At 39.5% G+C, this 21,332-nt stretch overlaps 1 protein-coding gene across 1 annotated transcript in view; it reads left to right on the top strand.

Annotated features, from left to right (window-relative positions):
- The window catches only part of YIPF6 (Yip1 domain family member 6), a 119,374-nt gene that overhangs the window by 73,280 nt on the left and 24,762 nt on the right, over window positions 1-21,332 (top strand). Inside the window, exon 6 of the mRNA XM_044057103.1 lies at window positions 6,257-6,414. Coding sequence (XP_043913038.1) covers window positions 6,257-6,414 — 158 coding nt within the window. The remainder of the gene's footprint in view (window positions 1-6,256; window positions 6,415-21,332) is intronic.

Here is a 21,332-nt window from a genome sequence, read left to right as displayed (position 1 = left end):
TGGACACAGTCAAGCCTATCCCCAAATGCTCCAATGGGTTCCTGAGCCCGCTGGCAGATCACACACATTGGAGGAAAAAGATTCCTCTAGATGCCATTGCAGTGGCTACTAAGAAGGATTTGGCAGAACAGAGCTCCACTGTCCATTTGCTTAACAAAGAGTCTAGAGTGCTGGACAGACATGGAAAGCACATTTATGCCTCAGCTACTTTCTCTTTGAGATTGTTGAAATACCTAAAGCACTTCACCTATCTGGAGAGAGACCTGGTTAAGGAATTATCTAGCTTAATTGCCGAGACCATGTTGGAGGAGGATCTGATAAAGGCTTCTTCCCAGCTGGCTACTCTTTTTTTTCCCCTCACTAACTCTATGATGAGGTTTATTTCGCTTGCTGTGGAAGGAACCTCACAAGTGGCCTGTACAGGCATAGCCTTCAGGAGACATGCCTGGATGTGGCTTTGTGACTTTATGGACCCCTTCAAGGAGTCATTTGTTATTGCCCCCTTTGATGTGTCCTCCTTGTTTGAACCTTCTGTGAAAGATATCTGACCTGCAGTGAGCAAGAAGGAAAGGTTTGTCTGCCATGGGGATCAAGTTTTCTACTCTTCAGAGGACCTTCAACAAGGAGGTAACAAGACTTTGTTCAGGATGTCTCAAGACTCTTTTTAGGACCCACGTTGGGATACTTCCTCCAGATGCCGAAGTGGGAGGTAGGGTCCGCAGAATCAGGACACCAGGGAAACCCTTCCCTGATGGGCCCTTCCAGCATTCCTGAATCGCTGCCCAATTCTTCATTTCTGGAAGCAGTTGGGGATCATCTATCCCTGCACCTGGATGCCCGGACAGGTATAACAAACAATTCCTGGGTGCTAAGTATTATAACCAGAGGCCGTTACTTTCCCTTTTCCCTAACAACTGCAAGTCCAAGGGGGAAACTCCCCAATGTTCCACCCAGAGGGAGTATGCACTATGAGAAGTTCAAAAACTTACACAAAAAAAGTGTCATTCAAGAGGCCCTGATCGAACAAAGAGGATTCAGAACTTATTTTCTCTTCTTTTTAGTTCCAAAAAAAGAAAGGTGTCAGCAATTTGAATAATTTCTTCAAGAAGACAAAGTTACAAATGGTTACGTTTAGTCCATGTTACCACTGCTATGCAAGGACGATTGGATGTGCTCCGTGGATCTTCAGGATGCGTACTATCATAACAAAATTGACAGCAGCTTCAGAAGTCATTTGCACTTATGGCTTTGAGCCAATCATTACCAGTTCAGGGCACTACCCTTTGGACTCTACACAGCTCTACTGGTATTTACCAAATATTTGGCAGTCATAGCTGCTCACCCGAGGCTAAATGGGTTCCAAGTGTTTCCATACTTCGGCCGCTAACTACACTGACAAGACATCTTCTGCTACAATTAAGGGACTATCTAGTGAGAATCATCAACCACCAGGGTATCGCAATAAATCTAGCAAAATCGAACTTGACACCCATGCAAAACTTAGAGTACATAGGAACGCAACTGTAATCTTGCTTACTTGCCAATACACCGCATTTTTTATCTGAGACCGCACATTCAAGATGTACTAGAGCATCCGCAACCACCAGCCATTTTGGTTTTATGGGCTCTAGGGGCAGTGGCAGCCACACTTGTTCTTGTCCCCTTAGCAAGGTTCTTCATAAGAGTTCTTCACTGGACCATAGCAGTCCAATGGTCCATCCTTTATCACCTGCTGTCTGCTCCCATAAAACTGTCTCAGATCTGCAGGAATCATTTACAGTGGTGGCTAGAATCACACAAACTTTAACTAGGAAGACCCTTTTCTCTTTCCTCAGCCATAGCCATGGAGACCACGGACACTTACTGGTTTAGGTGGTTGTGGAGGGGCACTTCCTAGGAAGATGGTCCAAGGCACATCTTCGACTATAGAGACCAAGTTACATATCGGTGTCTTAGCGAGGAGAGCAGTCTTCCTTATGTTGCAAGCCTTCCACGACGTTCTTCCTGTGAGGACAATTGCGATTCACACTGACAACATGTCAGTAGTCCGGTACATCAACAAACAAGGAAGAACTCATTCTTACCCACTGTGCAGGGAGACCATGAGAGTTTGGGAATGTGCCATATCTTCAGACTTTTTTCTGATTGCAACACACATTCCGGGGTAACCAACAGTCTAGCAGACAGACTCAGCAGGTCAGTTTTCATGTCTCATGAATGGTCCCTCAAACAATCAGTAGTGAACAAGATATTCAGCCATTGGGGCCAACCTTGTTGTGACCTCTTTGCTTCTTCCCTGAACTTCAAGTGCAACAAGTGTCCCCATGGAGGGGTTGTCGTCGAGGGTTGCTGTAGTTCACGACTGGCCCCCTGGTCTCCTGTATGATTACCCCCCCCCCATTACCATTGATCCCAAAAGTTCTACAGAAACCCAACAAGTTGAAGAGTTCCTTAGTCCTCATTGCCCCTTTCTTGAGTCACCAGGAGTGATTCCCCTTTTTTGGTCTCACCTCAAGTTTCTGCCTTGGATTCTGGATCCCATACATGATCTCGTATCTCATCCATCAGAGACTCTGATGCCCATTCTCCATGCCCTGAAACTGACTGCATGGTTTCTCCAATTGCAGTATTTGTAAGAAAGTCCAGGCTAGCCCCCTCCATATGTGACATTATGCTGGCCTCTCAGAGCTTCCACCTTAGTAAGTGGAAGATATTCTTTATTTGGGCATCTATGGAAAATGTTGATCCTTCTCAGCACTCACAGCGTCTTTTCTTTTTCTGAGCACTGTTTTTCAAGAAGGAGCTAGTTGCTCCACAATCAAGCTCCAGCTGGCTGCCATATCCAGTTTTCACACTGGGAAGAGAAATTCAAACCTTTTTCTCCAAATTATGTAAGGCCTTTATGAAGGGAGTGTTTCATCTTAGACCTCCAATTTAAGATCCCTCTCCCCCTTGGAATCTCATGATGGTACTACAAGGTCTCACCCAGAAGCCTTTTGAACCGGCAAACTCTTGTGACATAAATTTTCTTTCTTGGAAAACTATCTTCTGCTAAGAGAATGTGCAAGTTTCAAGCGTTGTCAGCCAAACCTCCCTGCATAATTTTCATAAAGATAGAGTTTCTTTAAGAACAAATCTTTCCTTTATGCCTAAGGTGGCCACGGAGCCTAACACTAATCAGTCAGTTCAGTTGCTGGTTTTCTTCCCCAACATTTTCAACAAAGGTGAATACCTCTTACACTCCTGGCTGTTCACAGACAATTGCATTTCTGTATACACAGAACAGAGAGATATTAGAAATCTGATCAGCTCTTTGTCTCCTTCTCAACAAGCTATTCAGGACAGGCAGTTTTGAAAGTCACTTTAGTGAAATAAATAGCAGACTGTATTTCTTTCATTTACTGTGAGAGAGGCATAGACTTGCCCCCGGCCTCCCAGGGCTCATTCCACTAGGACTATGGCTTCTATTGATAGTTTGTGCAGCAGCCACTTGGTCTTAAGACTCGTACCTTTGTTACGGGTCTATATTAGTTTTCCAAAAGTTATTTTCAGCGAACATCTCTTTGCCGACATTTTTCCGAGGGCAATGAAATAGATAGCCAACTACACAACTTTGCCCTTTTTTCCCCACTGTAGTGAGATCACAGAGTTGGTATATATAGTTAAGGAGAGGTGCGGGGGTGATGCCCCCACTTGGATGGGTTTGATTTAGTTAGTTGTGGGTTCTGTTATGCTGTGGGGCAATTGTTTCATTGCCCTTGGAAAATTCATTGAATAGCAAAAGTGATTTTCACTGAATATGTGTCAAAAAAGAGGTGTTCGCTGAAAGTAACTTTTGGCAAACTGTTATAGACCCCGCTGTTACACATTATAAGCTGGAAATTGTTTCCAGGAGTAGTGCATTCTTTGGCTCGACCATGCTCCGGCACATCCTTAAGGGCCACCCAGGAATTACATTGCTGGGAAACCTGACCCATTAGTGAGGAGGAATGAAAAGGACACATCAGATTGAAAGGTTACATACTCATCATAACTAGGTACCTGTGTTATCAATTTTCATTCCTCCTCATGTCTCTTCCATCTATCCCCTAGCCTGGTGCCTTTGTGAAGGGCTTGGAAGACTTTAGAACCCATGGATTCCAGGTTTAAGTCTCGGGTACATTTTTTCTCTATATTGTGGTAACCTCTTATGGTTATAGATCAGCAAACTCTAACTTGGGAGTTGATGTTATGGTGCATTATGGGTAGAGGCATGAGTTCAAGAACTCTGATCCTAAGTCTTGGAAAGTGGCTGAGTTGGACCCAAGACCCATTAGTGAAGAAGAATGAAGGTGGACAACATGGATACCTAGTTGTGGTGAGTTACATAACTTTTCATTCTGGAGCATGCCATATGTTGTTTTTTTATTTTATATTTTATTTATTTTAAGATCCCTGAATCATAATTAAGGTCAGTGGAATGGTGGTTCATGCAGCAGATTCCTGACTTTACTTTTCCAGGTCATCTGTTCGATGAGCTTTGCTGCCCAGCTACATAGGACAGTAAGATGCAAATCCCACATTGCAGCAGAAGTGTTGCAAGTGATTAACATTTAGGCTCTGAAATAGAGTAAACACTTCCTCTGGAATGGACTTTTTCCTGAGATAAGTGGTTAAAAATTCATTAGAATCAACATAGAGTGCTTCCTTTTTGTAGGGAAGAGAGTTCCCCTTTTTTTTTCAGCAGAGTTGTGCCCTCTTCAGTCCTGCAGCTTATATTTAAGTTTGGGATGGGTTCCTGTTGTAATTCTGAGAACATTACTTGTGACATTAACAGAGAATATGGTTAGTGTGTTCCATGTCTGATGTTGTGATACCTCTGCATATTACCCCTGGGGTACATAGATCTTAGGAGTTAGCAAAGATGTGCAGCACAGATATGCACATTAAGGATGTAAGAGATCTGCCTTTGTGAAGAAAAATAACACTTTAAGGGAGTAACAGCAGATGACGGATTTTTTTTCTTATCGTGCAAAGATTGCAGTTTGTATGTCATGAGCTAGCAAAATTGTGTCTTACAGTTGTGGTTTGGAACTGTTGGTGGTTGCTAAACCTATGGAGTAAGGGGAAATGCCTTCTTCATTGAGACTTCCTTTGGAGGAAGCTTCTTTTTTAAAAACATCTATAATCCACAATTCGGCCAAACGCCTTTTAGTTGATCTGATACAGTAATACTTCACTATCACCTCCACCGTATCCCTTGATTGCATTTGAATATAAGTCATTTGTTAAGGCTTCAGACGACCCCTTTTTGATGACACTTTTGTACTAAATATGCACCTGGTGGAGTTGAGCATTGCTTTGGCATAGTACTTCAGAATAAACCGAGTGAAATGGTAGCAGTCAGCCATGTTATTAAATAATTGAGCAGAGTTTCTGAACCTGGCAGGCAGTTTGATTTTTGCAAACTTCATCATTATTTGAAAGTAGGTGAACTGTATACCACCACCACCACTCATAACAAATAGAGAATGCCAGCAATCATACACATGGAGAGAAAAAGTGCTGTGGGGTTGGCATAATTCCTGTCATCTCTAATGTACATGCATGTAATTTGGCGTTACATGTCATCCTTGTGAATGATGGCTTGAATTCTGACGGAGTCTGAAAACAATGATTCAGAAACAGAATTTGAACCCAATTTTTTGTCTTTTTGCTCTTTCGTCTAATTATTTCTGAGATTGTTGATCCTTGGAAAAAGGGCATTTCCCCCACAGCAGTAGAGAGAGAGTGCAGTTTCACACATGGTGTTATTCACAATAGTGCCTGTATTACTCAGTGCACTACCTTAATGTGTCTTTCTGTCTTTTTTATTAGGAGTGATGGAATTTCTTTAGCTGAGTTAATTATTGCTTTCTATAAAGTAGATAACATTGTCTCATGTTGTACTGTCATATCGAAAGAGTACTTAAATTTATTTGTAATTTTGCTATATTACCTTGTACATTCTGGCACTGTTTGTTCTTACATTTATGCAGGATGATCTGGGTTATGAGTGAGTTAGGATTCCTTGTGGATCAAACACTTGGTTAACAAATACAAACCTACATGCAGATGACTGGTCCAGTGGACTTTGTATTAAGAGCAGGTTGTATATACTGGCAAAAAAAAAATGTAGGGTGTATTAGTTTGTCGTAGGTGTGTTTATATAATAACATTGTTATGTTTAAATTGTTAATCCGAGTTCCTAAAGTTTGACTTTTCTCCCTTTGCCCAGATCCTTTTTCCAGAGTCTCTGTGTTCTAGGTTATTGTATCATGCCACTGACAGTAGCCATGGTTGTATGCCGACTGATATTTTTAGGAAGCAGCGGGAAAGTTGGTTTTGCATTCAGATTTGTTGTGGTGGTCACTTCTTTTGGCTGGTCCACATTTGGTAGGTATCTTTAACTTTATTATTTTTTAAATGTTGAGAGAGTATGGATAGCAAATAAGGTTAATGATGATAACATTCATGTCCATTTGTACATTCAGCTATATGAATTGCTGTATGCTAGTTTATTCTTTGTACTTAAGTAAGTTTTGAGAATATATTTGCTTGAAAATTAGTTAAAAAAAATTGTATGAATTGCATGTTTAGTCTTTTACAAAACTGGGAGTTTTAGAAATGTCAAGATCCCATGTGGACCTGATATAGTTGCGGATTCTTGATTAATTACTGTGTAGAGGTGAAACATTCCTGATGTGCATAAGGTACAGTTGAAATATACAGCCAATTTTGGCAACCACTGCTCCTTTAACATAGTACAGAAACATTGTTGTTTAGTGAAGAAAAAAGTATTTTTGAACCTGTTTGTGCGTATCACTTTAAACTTGCATTTGAAAATATAGACAGGAGCCGATTTTGTGATATAAAGTTAAGAAACCCTGACTACGATACAGATGACTTGGATTTTAATGTTGACCTCTGATCTGAATAAGACAGTTGTGCAGGGAGTGGAGGAATGATGGAGAAAATCTGCTGTCGTCTTCTTCAGGGAGATGGTATGTCTGTCTGTCCGTTTCTTTCTCTCTTCCCCCCATTGGAGACCTAACAACAGATGCTTTCTTGTAAGGGGGATAGGCAAGGCTATCTTTGGGTACATCACTTGCAGATGTGAGTGACATTTCTAAGGTTTGTGTATATTCAATGCCAGACGCTTGCGTGTTTAACATTGCCTTCACAAGGGAAACTGTCTGAGGTTTAAGGTCAACTCTTTCTCTGATGGCTGTTTGGATGATCGTCAGTACTGGCAGTTGAACATTGAGGAAAAGGAGGATCTGATTATCAGCAGACACAAGGGAGCAAAAGGTGTAAGTGAGGCAAAAGGAATGATAGGAGACTTTTAGCTTGTGTTTGTTAGAATGTTTCAGTGCGCCCTGGATATCTATCTGCCCCCTTGACCTGGGATTTCCTTTCAGTGTCCCAAGCAATGAAGCAGAACATTGAGCTATTTTTCTTTTCATTATTCTTTTATTTTTCTTTGTCTCTCCTGATCTCAAAGGTGTTAGTGGTATTCTGCTAGGGACTGGCTCCCCATTATGGATGCCCATTTACCCCACTGTGTAGACATATCTTTGGATCTTTTTAATTATCCACTAATGTAGTACTCACCTTGGGTTTCTGCCTGCACAAGGCATGTGCCTGACTAAACTTCCATAGCTCTTTTCCACTCTTGGCCTGGAGGAGACCTTCCCATTTGGACTTCAGGCTGCCAGTGGTGTAATGGGATGTCAATTGGTACCATCTTCAGATCTTTTTTACTGTTGGTTCATTGTACAGCCTAAGCCTTGATTGTCTTGTCAGTCCATCAGTTCTTCTTGCTTCCAGTTAAGTAGCATTCTGAGAAAATAATTCTTACCTTATTTGTTGCTATAAATTTACTGTTCTTAACAGATTGTATGGATAGATTTCTGCTTCTAAGAATGTTAATAGCATTAGTAGTAGTAGAAATTAAATCCCCCATAATGATTTCCATGAGTTGTCTTCTTTGTCTGGGTCCAGAATACAACGTGCTCATCTTTCCCCAATAGGTATTATCTTTCCAGGGTTATTTGTCTCTGAAGTGAGGTTGTTACTTGTGTTTGTCCGCTGTGTTGTTTGCTGGCTTTTCTTGCAACGACCTGGATAACACTAAGAGGTAATTGGAGAGGTATTAAAGGAGAAGAAAAAAAGGTCATAGGTGGTTACTAGGTGTGCAGTCCAGGAAACCATATATCTGGTTAAGTGACTTGATCAGTTGTCTCACACTAGGCAAATGAAGGCTATTTCACAAAATGTATTTCATGAGCAGCTGATAGCATTAGTAGTTTGCTGACAGATACAACAGGGTGCAGTGCATTGGCTTGGGAATGAATTTAGTCTGATGAGTGGGAGGAAAGAGTGTTATACCACTGACCCACCAGTGTAGTCAGAGAGGCCAGTGTGACATCTGAATTGGATAACTTTCCAACACTTAAGTGGATATAAAAAGTGTGCACACCCTGTTTAAAATGCCAGGTTTGTGTGATATAAAAAAATGAGACCACAGTAAATCATTTCAATATTTTCCCCACCTTTAATGTGACCTATAACCTGTACAGTTCAATTGAAAACCAAAGAAATCTGTTAGGAGAAAAAATGTAAAAAAATATACAATACGCTGGTTGCAGAAATGTGCACACCCTTAAACTAATACTTTGTTGAAGCACCTTTATTAGAGACTCACCTACAGTATTAAATGATGTAGTTACAGAGATTTTTCCTCTAGAGTGTAAAATTCTATTGGAGAGTTGTGTTGCATTAAGTTGTTAAGGGCTGGGCATTTTTTATGGCTTGTAGGAAGTCTTGAGTATTGTTGTTAGCTGAGAAAGAGCTAGGTGATGTTGTAGTTCTTACCAGTGTAATTAGTTGCTAGGCAATGGTTTATTCTACTGATATAGCTTACTGTAAATGTAGATATTTAATTATAGCACTGAGTTTGGACAGGTTTGAGACTTAAAGGCTTTTGAAGATTTGGGCACCATACCATTTGGCAGTACAGCTGCATGACTTCTGTCTTTGTCACTGAGATAGGGTTTTACTCTGTGTAATCCACCTAGATTTTGGTGATTTTTTTTTTTTACCATGTGTGATTATATGGTAGTTGAATTTCAACTGGTTATCTATGATGATGCCCAGTAATTTTGTGTGGTTTACTTGTTCTATCATGGTGCTTTTTGCAGAGACTATAGATAATACTGTTGTTTTGGTAGAGATATGTTTTGTGGGAAAGAGCAGTAATTTATTTTATTTTATTTTTTTAGGGTTTAGTAGTAGTTGTGAATTTAGTTAGCTATGTTTCACTTGATAAGATGGATTGTTATGTAAGGTCTTGGAGTATAACGGGCGGCATGGCCGAGCAGATTATGGTCGAGTCATAAGCATATTGATCTAGGGTAACATTTTTTGTGGCAGTGTAGAGGACATTGGTAAATATATTAAAGTATGGTTTACCATTACACTAGTTGTGCTCATATTGAGAAGTAGTGATTGAAGCATTGCAGTGAAGAGTTGGTGAGCCTGAAGGAAGAATGTTTGTGAGAGTTTCTGGTCAGAGACTGTATCAAAAGCTTTTGATAAGTCATGGAAAATAGTGCAGACTACGCTTCTGGCATTTCTATAGGTAATGACTATATTAACAAAATTCAGCAAAGCATTAGTTGTTCTGTGATTATGCAAGCAATGTTGGGTTGAAGATGGAAGCTGATTATCTATTAGAAGTTGCATATGAATACTTTTCCTAATGTTTTGATAAGAAAGAGAAAATAGCAAATGGCCCATAGTTTGAAAGATCTGTATTGATTCTCTTGTCCAGTGGACTAGAGAATATTTTCCATTGAAATGAAACTTTATTTTCAGATGTGGATAAACTTATGAGAATTGAAAGTAGATATGCAATAGCTACAGCTGCTGTTTTAAGATATTCCCCAGGCTGGATACGGCCGTGGTGGTGCAGCGATTAGCGTTGCCTCCTCACAGTAAGAGGTTCTGTAGTTCAGTTCTCTGCTGGAGTGCCTTATGTGTGGTGCCTGCATGTCCTCCCTGTGGTCAAGTGAACTTTAAAGACATGCAGGTAGGTGCGTGACTGCGTGTGCGCCTTCTGTGAAGGTTGGGCACTGGGCTGGCAACTCAACACAGTAAAATAACTGCCTTCTGTGAAGGTTGGGCACTGGGCTGGCAACTCAACACAGTAAAAATAACTGCCAATCAGTAGCGGACTGGTGATCCACTGTTGTGACTCCTAACCATGAAAAACCGAAAGGTAGACCAGGTTGTTTGTCAGGGGCAGTTGTAGTAGACTTCATTTTATTTAAATAATTTTAATGGTATTTGTGGGAACTGGTTGAAAAGAGAAATGTTGATGGAGGTTGTGAGGCTATCAGATATTATCTGTACTAGCATGACTGGGTGGAGTTTTATAAATTACCCTTTGTTACATATGCTAGCATAACTAGCTATAATTTTGTAAATAAGTTTGTCTTTTGGTTAGCACTCTGATTTATGCTTAAACACATCTCTGCCAAAACAACAGTATTAGCTATCTTTTGGCTGACCAAACGTACATGTTTTTTTTTTTTTTAAAGTGAATTCTTAATGTATGTTATGCCAGAGTCAGCTGACCTAGATGTCATGTCATTGTGTGCCAGAGCTGGGAGAATATAATCTTCACCGTAGCTGTTTGTTTACTGTTCAAAGTCTGATATGAGAGAATAGAATTCTCATAGCAGCTTCCTGTTACTTAAAAATAATCTGCTATAAAAGCAGGTTCTGAGTCAGTTCAGTTTTTTTCCCCAGAGCTGTTCAACAGTAGTAGTCCAGTTGTTTGCAAAGTAGTTGTTTTAGTCACTGAAGACCAACAACAGCCTAGAGTGAGGACATAATTTCTCATCTTGCCTTGCAGAAGTAAGAGTATAATCTTGCCTTGCTGAGTTATTTAGATTAGATAGTGGATAGTATTCAGATAGTCAGGGAATTACAGCTAGTTAGTTGGAGATTTTCTGAAATCAATGTGATATCTTTCCTTCAGTATTAGTTTTAGATTTCCTGTGTGTGAAACTCTGTTTATTAGACTCAGTTATTCAGTGTTTACTTGTTCTAAATTCTTTTATTTATTAAATATTTTAGTATCTCTTATTATGGCTGTGTATTTAGTGAATATTTTTAATAACTTGAGAGTGTTTATGCTTATTGTGATGATACTAGGGCCAGTCTGAGAAGCCTTGCTGCTTAGGATATGTGCTACCATTTGTTTCACTATCTATTTTACCCAATAAAAGAAACGCAGCAGGTAAATCTGAGTCAGTCTTTCCCAAGATTGTGTGTATGCATGTGCATCAGAATTTTAAGAGTGTGTCAGATACCTAGAACTGGGACACAGTGCTCTGCAGTGTTTAATGTGGAGACTCATTTGGGGAGCTGGAATGAAGCATGGAGTCCAAGGCCAGGTTTGGAACCTATTCTTAGGGGAAATTGTGTATTTTTATCCATGCTTTTAGTGACACTTCCTCACTGGAGACCGTAGTGAGGATTGAGACCCCTTAGTTACTGCCCCTGGGCAAAGAAGGCTCATCAGAGTTTATTTGATTTGAGTAGGGACATAAACAGCTTGATTAGTTACCTGGTTGGTTAATGACTGTACAGTGTATAAAGTGGGTACTGAATTGGTTGGTGTGGTATCATTTTGTTTCTGTGTATATGATGTTGGCTGTATAGCTTGTCCTGATTTAAGAGTTTGGTTGAGGCCTAGCAGTTTTGGATTATTAGTGTGTGTGTGTTTTGATTGGTTTAGTTATAGGCTTTCATATCTGTAGTGATATGTTGCTTTATTAAGTGTCTTTGTTGTTTATATAGTAGTGCATTTAGGCTGTATTATTTTTTTGCCTAGACCTTCTATCTTTGTTTCTCTTTTTTGTGAGTTGTTTAGTTGTTAAGGATAGCAATGAGGCAGGGTTATTTTAACTTTTTTTTATTCCGAAATGGGCTGGTGTGTTTACAACACCTTGGACAATTTTATAAACCTCAAGACACCGCGTCATGTATGAAGAGCATCTTTACTGACTTCCAGTTAAGGAGATGTAGTGTATTAATTGTCTGTATGAAAATTAACACATTTTCTTACCAGGCTGTAATGATGTGTTTTGGAGCTGTTGCTTTGGTGCCTTATGGTGTAGATTGTGACAGTTTAGGCTGCCTGACAGAGTTCCATGGAATAAAGTTTTGTTTAGAGAGGGTATTGGAATCTAATTGTGGAGTGATTGTATGGCTGTGGCTTTATTGTATCTAGTTGGTGTAGTTAAATGTTGTGAACTCGTACTGATGTATATTGTTGGGTGGATTTCTGATTTTATGGTTTGCAAATGTATATTAACGTCAACCATTGTTAAGGTTTCCTGAGAGATTAAGAGGTGGCCCAGGAGGACACAATGTAAATTTTTTTTTGGAAGTGCGAGAGTAATGGATGCTGGTAGTAAACGAGGTACTTTGATGAATTGTAGGAAAACATTTGTCTGAAATGTAAGAAATAAAAGGTTTTGCAGGATAGAGAATGAGGATCTAATTGTGATAGGAAGAAGGGATGGGTTATTTGGGAAAAGTGCAAGATGAAATGTCGAAGAATAGATTGTGTTTAGTCTGTAGACTTATAGATCTTGAGATGTATGGGTGTTGCGATATGAATGAGGGATGAGTTCATGTGGTTCAGGGTCTGTTTACTGTGTAATTATAGGTAAGGAAAGCATACTAAAGCAAAAAGTACTGATTTAACTGTGTGGTTTGTAGAGAGATTGAGGGTAGAGGATTATAAGCAGTACAGAGAAAGATAACGGGAAGGCTGAGATGTATAGAAAAAAGACGAGAAATTAATATTAATGAAATTGTAGTACATCAGAGAAAATCATATGGATGAATGGAAGAGAAAGTTTTGTTCATGAAATAGAAGTGGTGTTGGGGAGGTTTGAAAAGGGGTAGATACAATGCAAGCAGTAAGGGAGGGAAAAAGTCTGTTGGAATGATAGGCATAAACAAGAGAATTCCACTATTAGATTTCTCCTGACTTATAGTACCGATAACTTTCAGGTTCAGAAAGTGATAAATCAATTTTGGCCCGTCTTAACACAGGATGCACAGTTAAAGGGCATAGTTGGAGAGGGGCCACAGTTTTGTTATAAGAATAAAAAGAATATAAAAAGACTACTGTGTACCAACCATAATAACAGAAACTCAATAAAAGGGCGAAAATGCACATTCATGTGCGGTAATTGTAATATTTGTGCACTCATAGACAGCAGTAATCAGTTTGAACATTCAGTTACCAACAAAAAGTATGCCTTTGATGTTAAGGCAACATGCATAACCTGTAATGTCATTTATTTGGCAACTTGTAAATCTTGCCCATCCTTCTATGTAGGAAAGACTAATCAGATGCTCAAAAAAACGAGTACAAAGACATCAAAGAGATTATTAACAAAGATGTGCACAATGCCCTGGCTGTTCACATAGATGTAAACAGAGGACACTCATTTTCATTTAAAGTGATTGAGAATGTTAGTATTGGACTAAGGAAGGGTGATACTGAGAATATGACTGAATTAAGAGAAACAAAATGGATAATTAATTTGAGAGCTGACCATCCTCCAGGCCTGAATAGTATTATTCCCTTAAAACCAGTATTAAAACTTAAAGGCCGACTATAAAGAAAGAACATACTTAAACTAAAGGCTTATACTGAGAAATACCATTGATGTACCCTAATTCATTTACATTTCCTATAAAGTTTGTGACTGACCGCAAAGACATAGGAAGTAATAATGATAGGTCTTTCTTATACATGGATAATACAGATTGGTCAATGGTGTTCTGTGGTTTCCTTGTTGATTCATATACTTTAGGATACGAGTGTCAACAAGACTTTAGATCTAAGTATTTGGCTGCATATGAACTTTCCAGTTAACCTAGTATTTGGTATGACTAGAATTGCTATGGCGGAACTTGTATTTTTAGGGATAGAGACTGGCTGCTTGTGTTTGACAAGCCACCTTTCCCTTATAGATGCGAGGAACATTGTGGTTATGGACACTTGGAACAACTATATTTGGTCTGATTAATTCATGCACTGTTATTGAGATCTCTGTTATGGGGATAATTTCAAGAATCCTTGTATGGTTCACACAAATGATTTAATAACATCATTATACAGCGCCTGCTAAGAAATCTGATTCTGGTTGTTTTTACTTTTTCAGGATCTCAGATTAGATATATACTATACTTTTCCCTTATTGATATGGGGAACACTGTGATTATGGATACTTGGACCAACTATGTTTGGTTTGACTAATTCATACATTCTTATTGAAATCCTTTTTATGGGAATAATCTTAAGAATCCTTGTCAGGTTTACACAGATGATTTAATAACATCATTATAGAGCACCTGCTAAAAAGTCTGATTTTGGCTGTTACTTTTTTGAGACTTTAATTTGGACATATGTTACACCCTATTTACATCTTACGCTCATTCTGTATTCTTTAATTAGGATGGCAAAGAATGGAAGTTTATGTCTATGCATATGCAAATCAGTAAAATTGAGACAATCATACCATGGGAACAATTTCATCAATATTGGATATTGTTAGATTCCCGGGATGTTAGTTTGGACATATTTCATGCCCAGGTTATATTTCACGTTGAAACGGCACTTTTAAACCACGATGGCAAGGAGTAGAACTTAATATTTTCGTATATGCAAATTAGATTATGCAACTAGATGACTGATTGGTCTAAATTGCCTTTTTTCGTCTGTGGATTGAGTGATCAATCATCAAGATTTATCGAACAACTGTGCTGGTTTCCATTCATGAACACAGCCTTTTTGAGATGTTTACATTATGGGAAGAATTCCAATGATATTTACTAGATTCCTATAACAGACGCAACAGTATTACAGCAGTCGTTTTGTTTAGAATTTTGACATTGGCTGCTGTTATATTCTTGAAATTTGATTGGACATGCATTACACCTGATTTACATATTTTGAATTTGCATTTTAAATCTAGATGATAAAGAACGGAAGCTTTTGATTTCGTATATGGAAATTAAGTGAAACAGTTCTATGACTGATTGGTTTAAACCATTTTCTTTCCGTTTATGGATTGGATGATTAATTATTGATACACTATTTAAAATGAACATCAGTCCCACTTTTTTATCACGATCTGAGGAAGATTGTATCGAAAGCGCTTATCGTGTGTGTATTCAAGGACTTGATTTATCTTGCTTTGTTGTTTTATTTATATTAAACGGATATACAGATTTTAGTACATCCTTCGTACTTGGACATTTTTCACATCGCATTTGCACTTTTTAAGGATGCCAGCTTAGGTAAACTTACTGTCATTGTTTTTCCGTTTTCATTTCCTAGACAGTTCACCGCAGCATTGGGAGTATTTTATTATTATTAAATAGAAATAACTAGCCAATAAAAAACTTAAAACAATCAAGTAATTAAAACATTTTAAAAATGAGGTCTACGCCTACTTAAGATGGGCTTTAAAGGAACCATGCCATTTAAACCAGGGGATCTGTCAGCCCCCAGTTCTATAATCCATTTAACCTCATGAAACTCTAAGATTTTTGACATCTCCTCCCCTTGAGTTAATCATCATTAACTGCAAATCTTGAAAACAAAACCAATGTCCTTCATTACCCTTAATATATTTAAATAAGGCATTATGTTCCCTTTCTAACCTAACATCTGAAAGATTTTTAAAGATCCTGTCCTTAAATCTGCAATTTGTCTTCCCCACATAAAACTATGTACAGCATTGACATCTAGCTAAATAAATTATATTCTCTGTATTACAATTAGTTATGTGGTTCGGATAATACACTTCGTGTCACAGGATGTACAAAAATTTGTTCTCTATTTATAAACATACAGGCTTTACAATGCAGACAAGGGAACGTTCCTTTCCTATTGCTAAATGGCATTATTCTATCATTTTGCTTGAAGGGGTCTGTATCACAAAGCATTTGTTTTAGATTAGGTTTCCTCTTATATACAAACCTTGGTTCATCACCTACTAGATCCCTCAGCTCATCGTCTGTTTTTTAAAGTCCGCCAATTCCTCTTAATTACATCAATAACCTGCCTATTATTACTACCATATGTTAAACATAAATTCAGTTTGCTTCTGGCCTTATTGTGTAGTTGCCCCTTATTTAGCATCTTATTTTTACTTTCTTTATTGTTCACCCCTTGCTTAGAGAACCAGAGAGACCCCTTCTACTAAACTGCTTCCTTCAGACAAGGACAGTAAGGCCATGGAAATGCTGGGTGTACTGCTGCCACCTTAGCCTTTCCAGGCTGTTAATTACTAGACCCATATGACTAGGTATATTTTAGCCATTCTTTCTCAGGCTTCCCAGGCTGTCTCTGAATTTTCCTAATTCTGAGGGAAAACCACAGATCTTTCTTTACTGGGCTGCACTTTTCAGGTAGCCACCCACTCTGTTGAATGTAGTTATGATGCAGCTGACACCACCTCTAAAGCTGCTGCTTTTGGTTCTGTTTTGAGATGTTACTCTCTGCTTTGTCTCCACCCTTTGCCTGAGGATATTAAGGCTGAAGTGGTGGCTGCTCCTCTTAATAACATGAATCCATTTGGTTCTGAAGCTGCTGAGCTTTTTAAATCTCTTCAGCATAAGGGACAGGCCTAGCAGGAATTGAAGCATATTTTTGTTTCTCCTATTCCCAAGTTCTAAAGTAATTATCCCTCTGTCTACTTTTGTTCGCAAGCAGCCCCTCCCTCCCCCAATGGTAAAGAGTTCTAGACTGGTTCCTCCTGCTAAGTCTGCTCAGATTCCCACTTCTGTGAAAACTTTTCAAGACAAAACAGGTTCTATCTGACTGACTGCTACCCCCTTTCCTCAGTCAGGTTGCTTTATCCCTGTCTTTCTCTGTCCCTTCCCAATTGGTTAAAGATCACTCAAGACACTTGGGTTCTGTACATCATCTGTCAGGGATGCTTCATGGTGTGGAAATCCCTTCCTTTTCTGGGCATCCCTCAACCTCTTCAGGAGCAACTTCCTTTATTTCCAGCGCTACTTCAGGGCCTCCTGTCTGAAGGAACCATTCAAGCTGTTCCCCTTTCTCAGAAGGGGAAGGGGATTTATTCCAGAATGTTTCTGGGTCCCAGGAAGGAGGGCACTTGGAGACCCATTCTGAACCTCTCTCAACACCTTTCTGAAGATCATTCCTTGTAGACGTTATCCCTTCAGACTCTGTTTCCTGTTCTTCTTCCCCAGACTTTCCTGGTTTCTGCGCATGTCAAGAATGCTTATCTTCACATCCCTATTTATCCCCTTTTCAGGAAGTTTTTACATTTCTTTGTTTATTCCTTGCTTTTTCAGTTCTCTGCTTTGCCATTTACCCTTTCTACTACCCCAAGGGATTTCACCAAATGCCTCACTCCTGTGATTGATTTTTGCAGTATGAGGAATTCATCTCTGTCCTTCTCTGGATGACCTACTCATTCAGGCTTCCTCCCCTGATACCTTGCTTCAACACCTCCACTATACTGATCTGTCTTGCAAAGCCTGCAGTTTACAATAAACTTACAGAAATCAGTCCTGGTTCCTTTTCAGGACCATGTGTTTCTCTGCTGCAGGCTATAGAACATCCCTATGCTGGCTTCCCTGCCTCCTCCCAAGGCTGTTTCTCTGATTACCTTTTTTCAGTCTCTTCTTCCTCAGTTTTAAGTACAGCCAGGAAACTTTTCAGGGGTCTAGGATTCATGGCTTCCACCATTACTATGTTACTTCTAGCCAGACCCCATATAAGAAAACTACAGTGGTTCCTAAAGTCATTATGGATCCCAAAACTGTCATCCTCTAGATTTTCTAGTCCCTCTTCTTCCATGTCTTAAGCTCGGGCTTTAGTGGTGTTTTCATCAGCTCTTTCTCAACCTAGGACTTCCTTTTCAGCTGCTAGTCCCATGTCCCCTCTCAAGAACTTTTTTTGGATGCCTCCGACATGGAGTGAGAGTATTTCGGTCACCTCAGGGTCCAGAGTCTCTGGCCCCCTCATCAGAGGTCAGGCCACATCACTATCAAGAAGAAGAGAGCTCCCCTTTTTGCCCTTCAGGCCTTTCATTCTGTTTTTCTTACAGGACTCTGAAAATCTTAACAGACAATACCATGGTGGGTGTGGTACATCAGCAAGCAAAGGGGAACACTGTTCTGCCATCTTTGCAGGCTGTCACTTCAAGTTTGGGATCTAACTGTCCAGTATCAAGTGACTCATCAGGCTGTGTATATCTATTCCTTCAAAGCAGAACATAGTGCAGACTCTCTGTGCAGGATCGTAACAGACTTATGAATGGATGCTTCACAGAGATATGTTTCTGGACACTATCCATTTTTTTTTTAATTTCTCCAAATCTTTTGGGTTTCTAATACTGCGACTGGAATGGACCCCATTCCTAAGTCAAAGTACAGTTAACAATCATGAAATTAGTATTGTTTTAGTTTTTGTCAGCCAGAAGTGCTCTTTGCAGCGCCAGCAGTGTGCCCAGTAATGACTCCTCCTCTAATTTGTACAGGGTTACATGGATTGGTAACATATCTAAATAAAATTGTCGATTCTTTTTGTAAGTCCTGTTGCTCCTATTACTACTGGAACTGTCCATCTTTCTTCCACTTTGCTCTTGTTTCTGCCTGCGGATCCTGATATTTTATGACTTTGTGTCTCTCTGTACGCAAGACACTGTAGTCACTAGGTGTGGCGATTTCAATGATCAGTGCTACTTTTGTCTTCTTTTCGTGGACCACTACATATGGTTTTCTAGCATCTGTCTTTTGAATTGTTGATAATGGGTGATCCCATGTGATATAAACTTCATCATTTTCTATGATGCTTTGTGGCTAATGTTTCCAGTGTTTTTTTCAGCCACTTCAGTACCATAATATTTGCATAATCCCCAGTGTAGCAGTCTTGCTACATTATTATGCCTTTCAGTATATAGTCCTTCTGCCATTAGTGTGTTGCAACCAGCAAGGTGGTGTGCAACTGTTTCCAATTCGGTTTTAAAAAACTTACAGTTGTCTGTTTCTTCCACATGTTCAATGGACTTTGTAAACCAACGTGTACATAACCCACTATATCGGACTGCTATTAACCTTTCATCTCTTGGTTTGAATTCACCTCTCCTCAACCATTCCTGCATTCCTTCCTGATCAACAGGAAGTTCTTCTAAAAGTTTCCTATACTTCCAATTATATTTATGCTTTTTCCACATTTCTTGCCTTCTCATCTGGTCCTTCTCCTTATATTGTTTATTTTGCTTTTTGGCACATTTAGTTGCTGCCTGATTTTTATACACTTCTGGTTTGATTTCCATTCCTGTCCATCAGTGAGGTGCTCCTCATATAGATCTTTTTGCCTCCCCATCGAAGACATCTTTCTCTTTTTTTGTGCCAGAGTCCCAAGTCCTGGGTCCTGGAGGGTAGATGCCCTATCTTTTTCTACACCTTCCCTCCCCATCCTGTTATTCTGAGGGTCCTGTTCAAGATAGAGCAAGACTCTCCCAGAATCTTGTTGGCGACTCCATTATGGTCAAGACAACATTGGTTCCCTCTTCTGCACCTAACTAAGGGCAGTCATCACAAGTTACCTCACGGGTTGGACCTACTCATGGAAGACGATGGGGTCTTTCATTTATTCTCACTTGTTCACTCTTCACCTGACATTGTGGGTGATAGGGTTTTGCTCCTTTTTAGGTACCTTTTTTTCCCCTGAGGATCTGGTTAGGATTTTGGTGGAGGCCAGGAAACCCACTACCAGGAAATCCTTTATGTCCAAATGGAAGAGATTTTCTGTTTGGTGTCTTTCTTATAAACAGGGTCCACTTTCTGTGGCGATCCCTGTGGTTCTCTCTCTTATTTGTGTGAATTGCTCCATACTCAGTTGGCATATTTTTCTGTTAATGCTCACCTTTCAGCTATTTCTGATTGTCTGCTATTAACTCCTCCTCTGGCTTCTAGGTTTGAGGTCAAGCAATTTTTTAAGGTGTCCTTCATGTCGGACCTCCAAGGAAGCCTATTCCACCTTCCTGGGACCTTAATTTTTTTATTGAAAAATTTACTCGTGCTCCTTTTGACTATGCAGGATCAGCTTCCTTTCAGCATTGTACATGGAAGACTTTTCTTTTGGCCCTTACTTTCAGCTAAGACCGTGTTTGAACTCCAGGTTGTTATGGCTGTTCCTCCTTTTTTGATTTTTCATAGGGACAGGGTGTCTCTTTGTACTAATCCTTCCTTTATTCTTGAGGTAGTTAATGAATTTTCTCTTAATCAGTCTATTAATTAGCTCTTTTTTTCCTTTTTCGCAGTCTGCTAGTAAGGAGTTTTTTCACAACTTGTATTTGCATAGGCCACTCCGATATTATTTGTATAAAACTAAGGCCATTCCTAATTCTGAACAACCTTTTAATTCTTTTCATTTCAGGTCTCTAGGTTTGGCTGTTTCTTAAGCAAACCCTTTCTTCATGGATCTCTAAGGCCATTTCTTTTGTTACTCCTTTCATGGGAAAAGTCTTTCTGCCTCTGTAAAAGCTCATTCTACCAGGACTGTGGCTTCCTGTACAGCTTCTTTCAAAGGACTGGATACCCACCCTTGAGGCTGCTACTTGGACCTCTTTTCAAACCTTTAAAAAGTATTACACGTTAGATGTTTCCAGAGCAAGGACTGGCATCGCCAGAGCTATCTTATATGAGTTTTTTGAGGGCCCTTCTGAGCCTTCCTTCTCCCAAGTGTTTTCTTGAATGGTTTTACTCTCCCTTTATTAAGTAATATTGCAACAGTGATATAGAAGGACGTAGTACAGTTGTGTAAAATCTTACCATAACAGTAGATGTCCTTTTCATTGTTGCAGTATTCACTCCCTCCTTATCCCCTTTTAGCTCTACTCTCTTCCTTTTCTCTTTGTGGGTGCCCATGTTCCTCCTACTTCCTAGGACTGTTCCTCCTCCTGGGCCTATTCAGTTCTGAGGTATTAGCTTCCGTATGTCACCCTTATGACCTACAGCTTGAGTGGGCAGCATATGTCTGACATAAGAAGTCTATAAAATCCTAACGCTTTGATATACTGGCCGGACATTGGGCTACCCATGACAGGGAATCTCTTTGGTAAAGAGTACTGCAACAGTGAAGACAAGGACATCCAGTTATGCTAAGATTTTACACAACTGTACTTTAATTGGGTCATTTTTTTTTCTTAAAGAAGTTTATACTTACACAA

This window comes from Protopterus annectens, chromosome 15.part0 (genome assembly GCF_019279795.1).
Source record: "Protopterus annectens isolate FY-2018-M chromosome 15.part0, PAN1.0, whole genome shotgun sequence".
In the NCBI taxonomy this organism is placed as follows: Eukaryota; Metazoa; Chordata; order Ceratodontiformes; family Protopteridae; genus Protopterus; species Protopterus annectens.
Note: the sequence above shows the minus strand (reverse complement) of the source record. Positions and strands in the feature narration are given on the sequence as shown.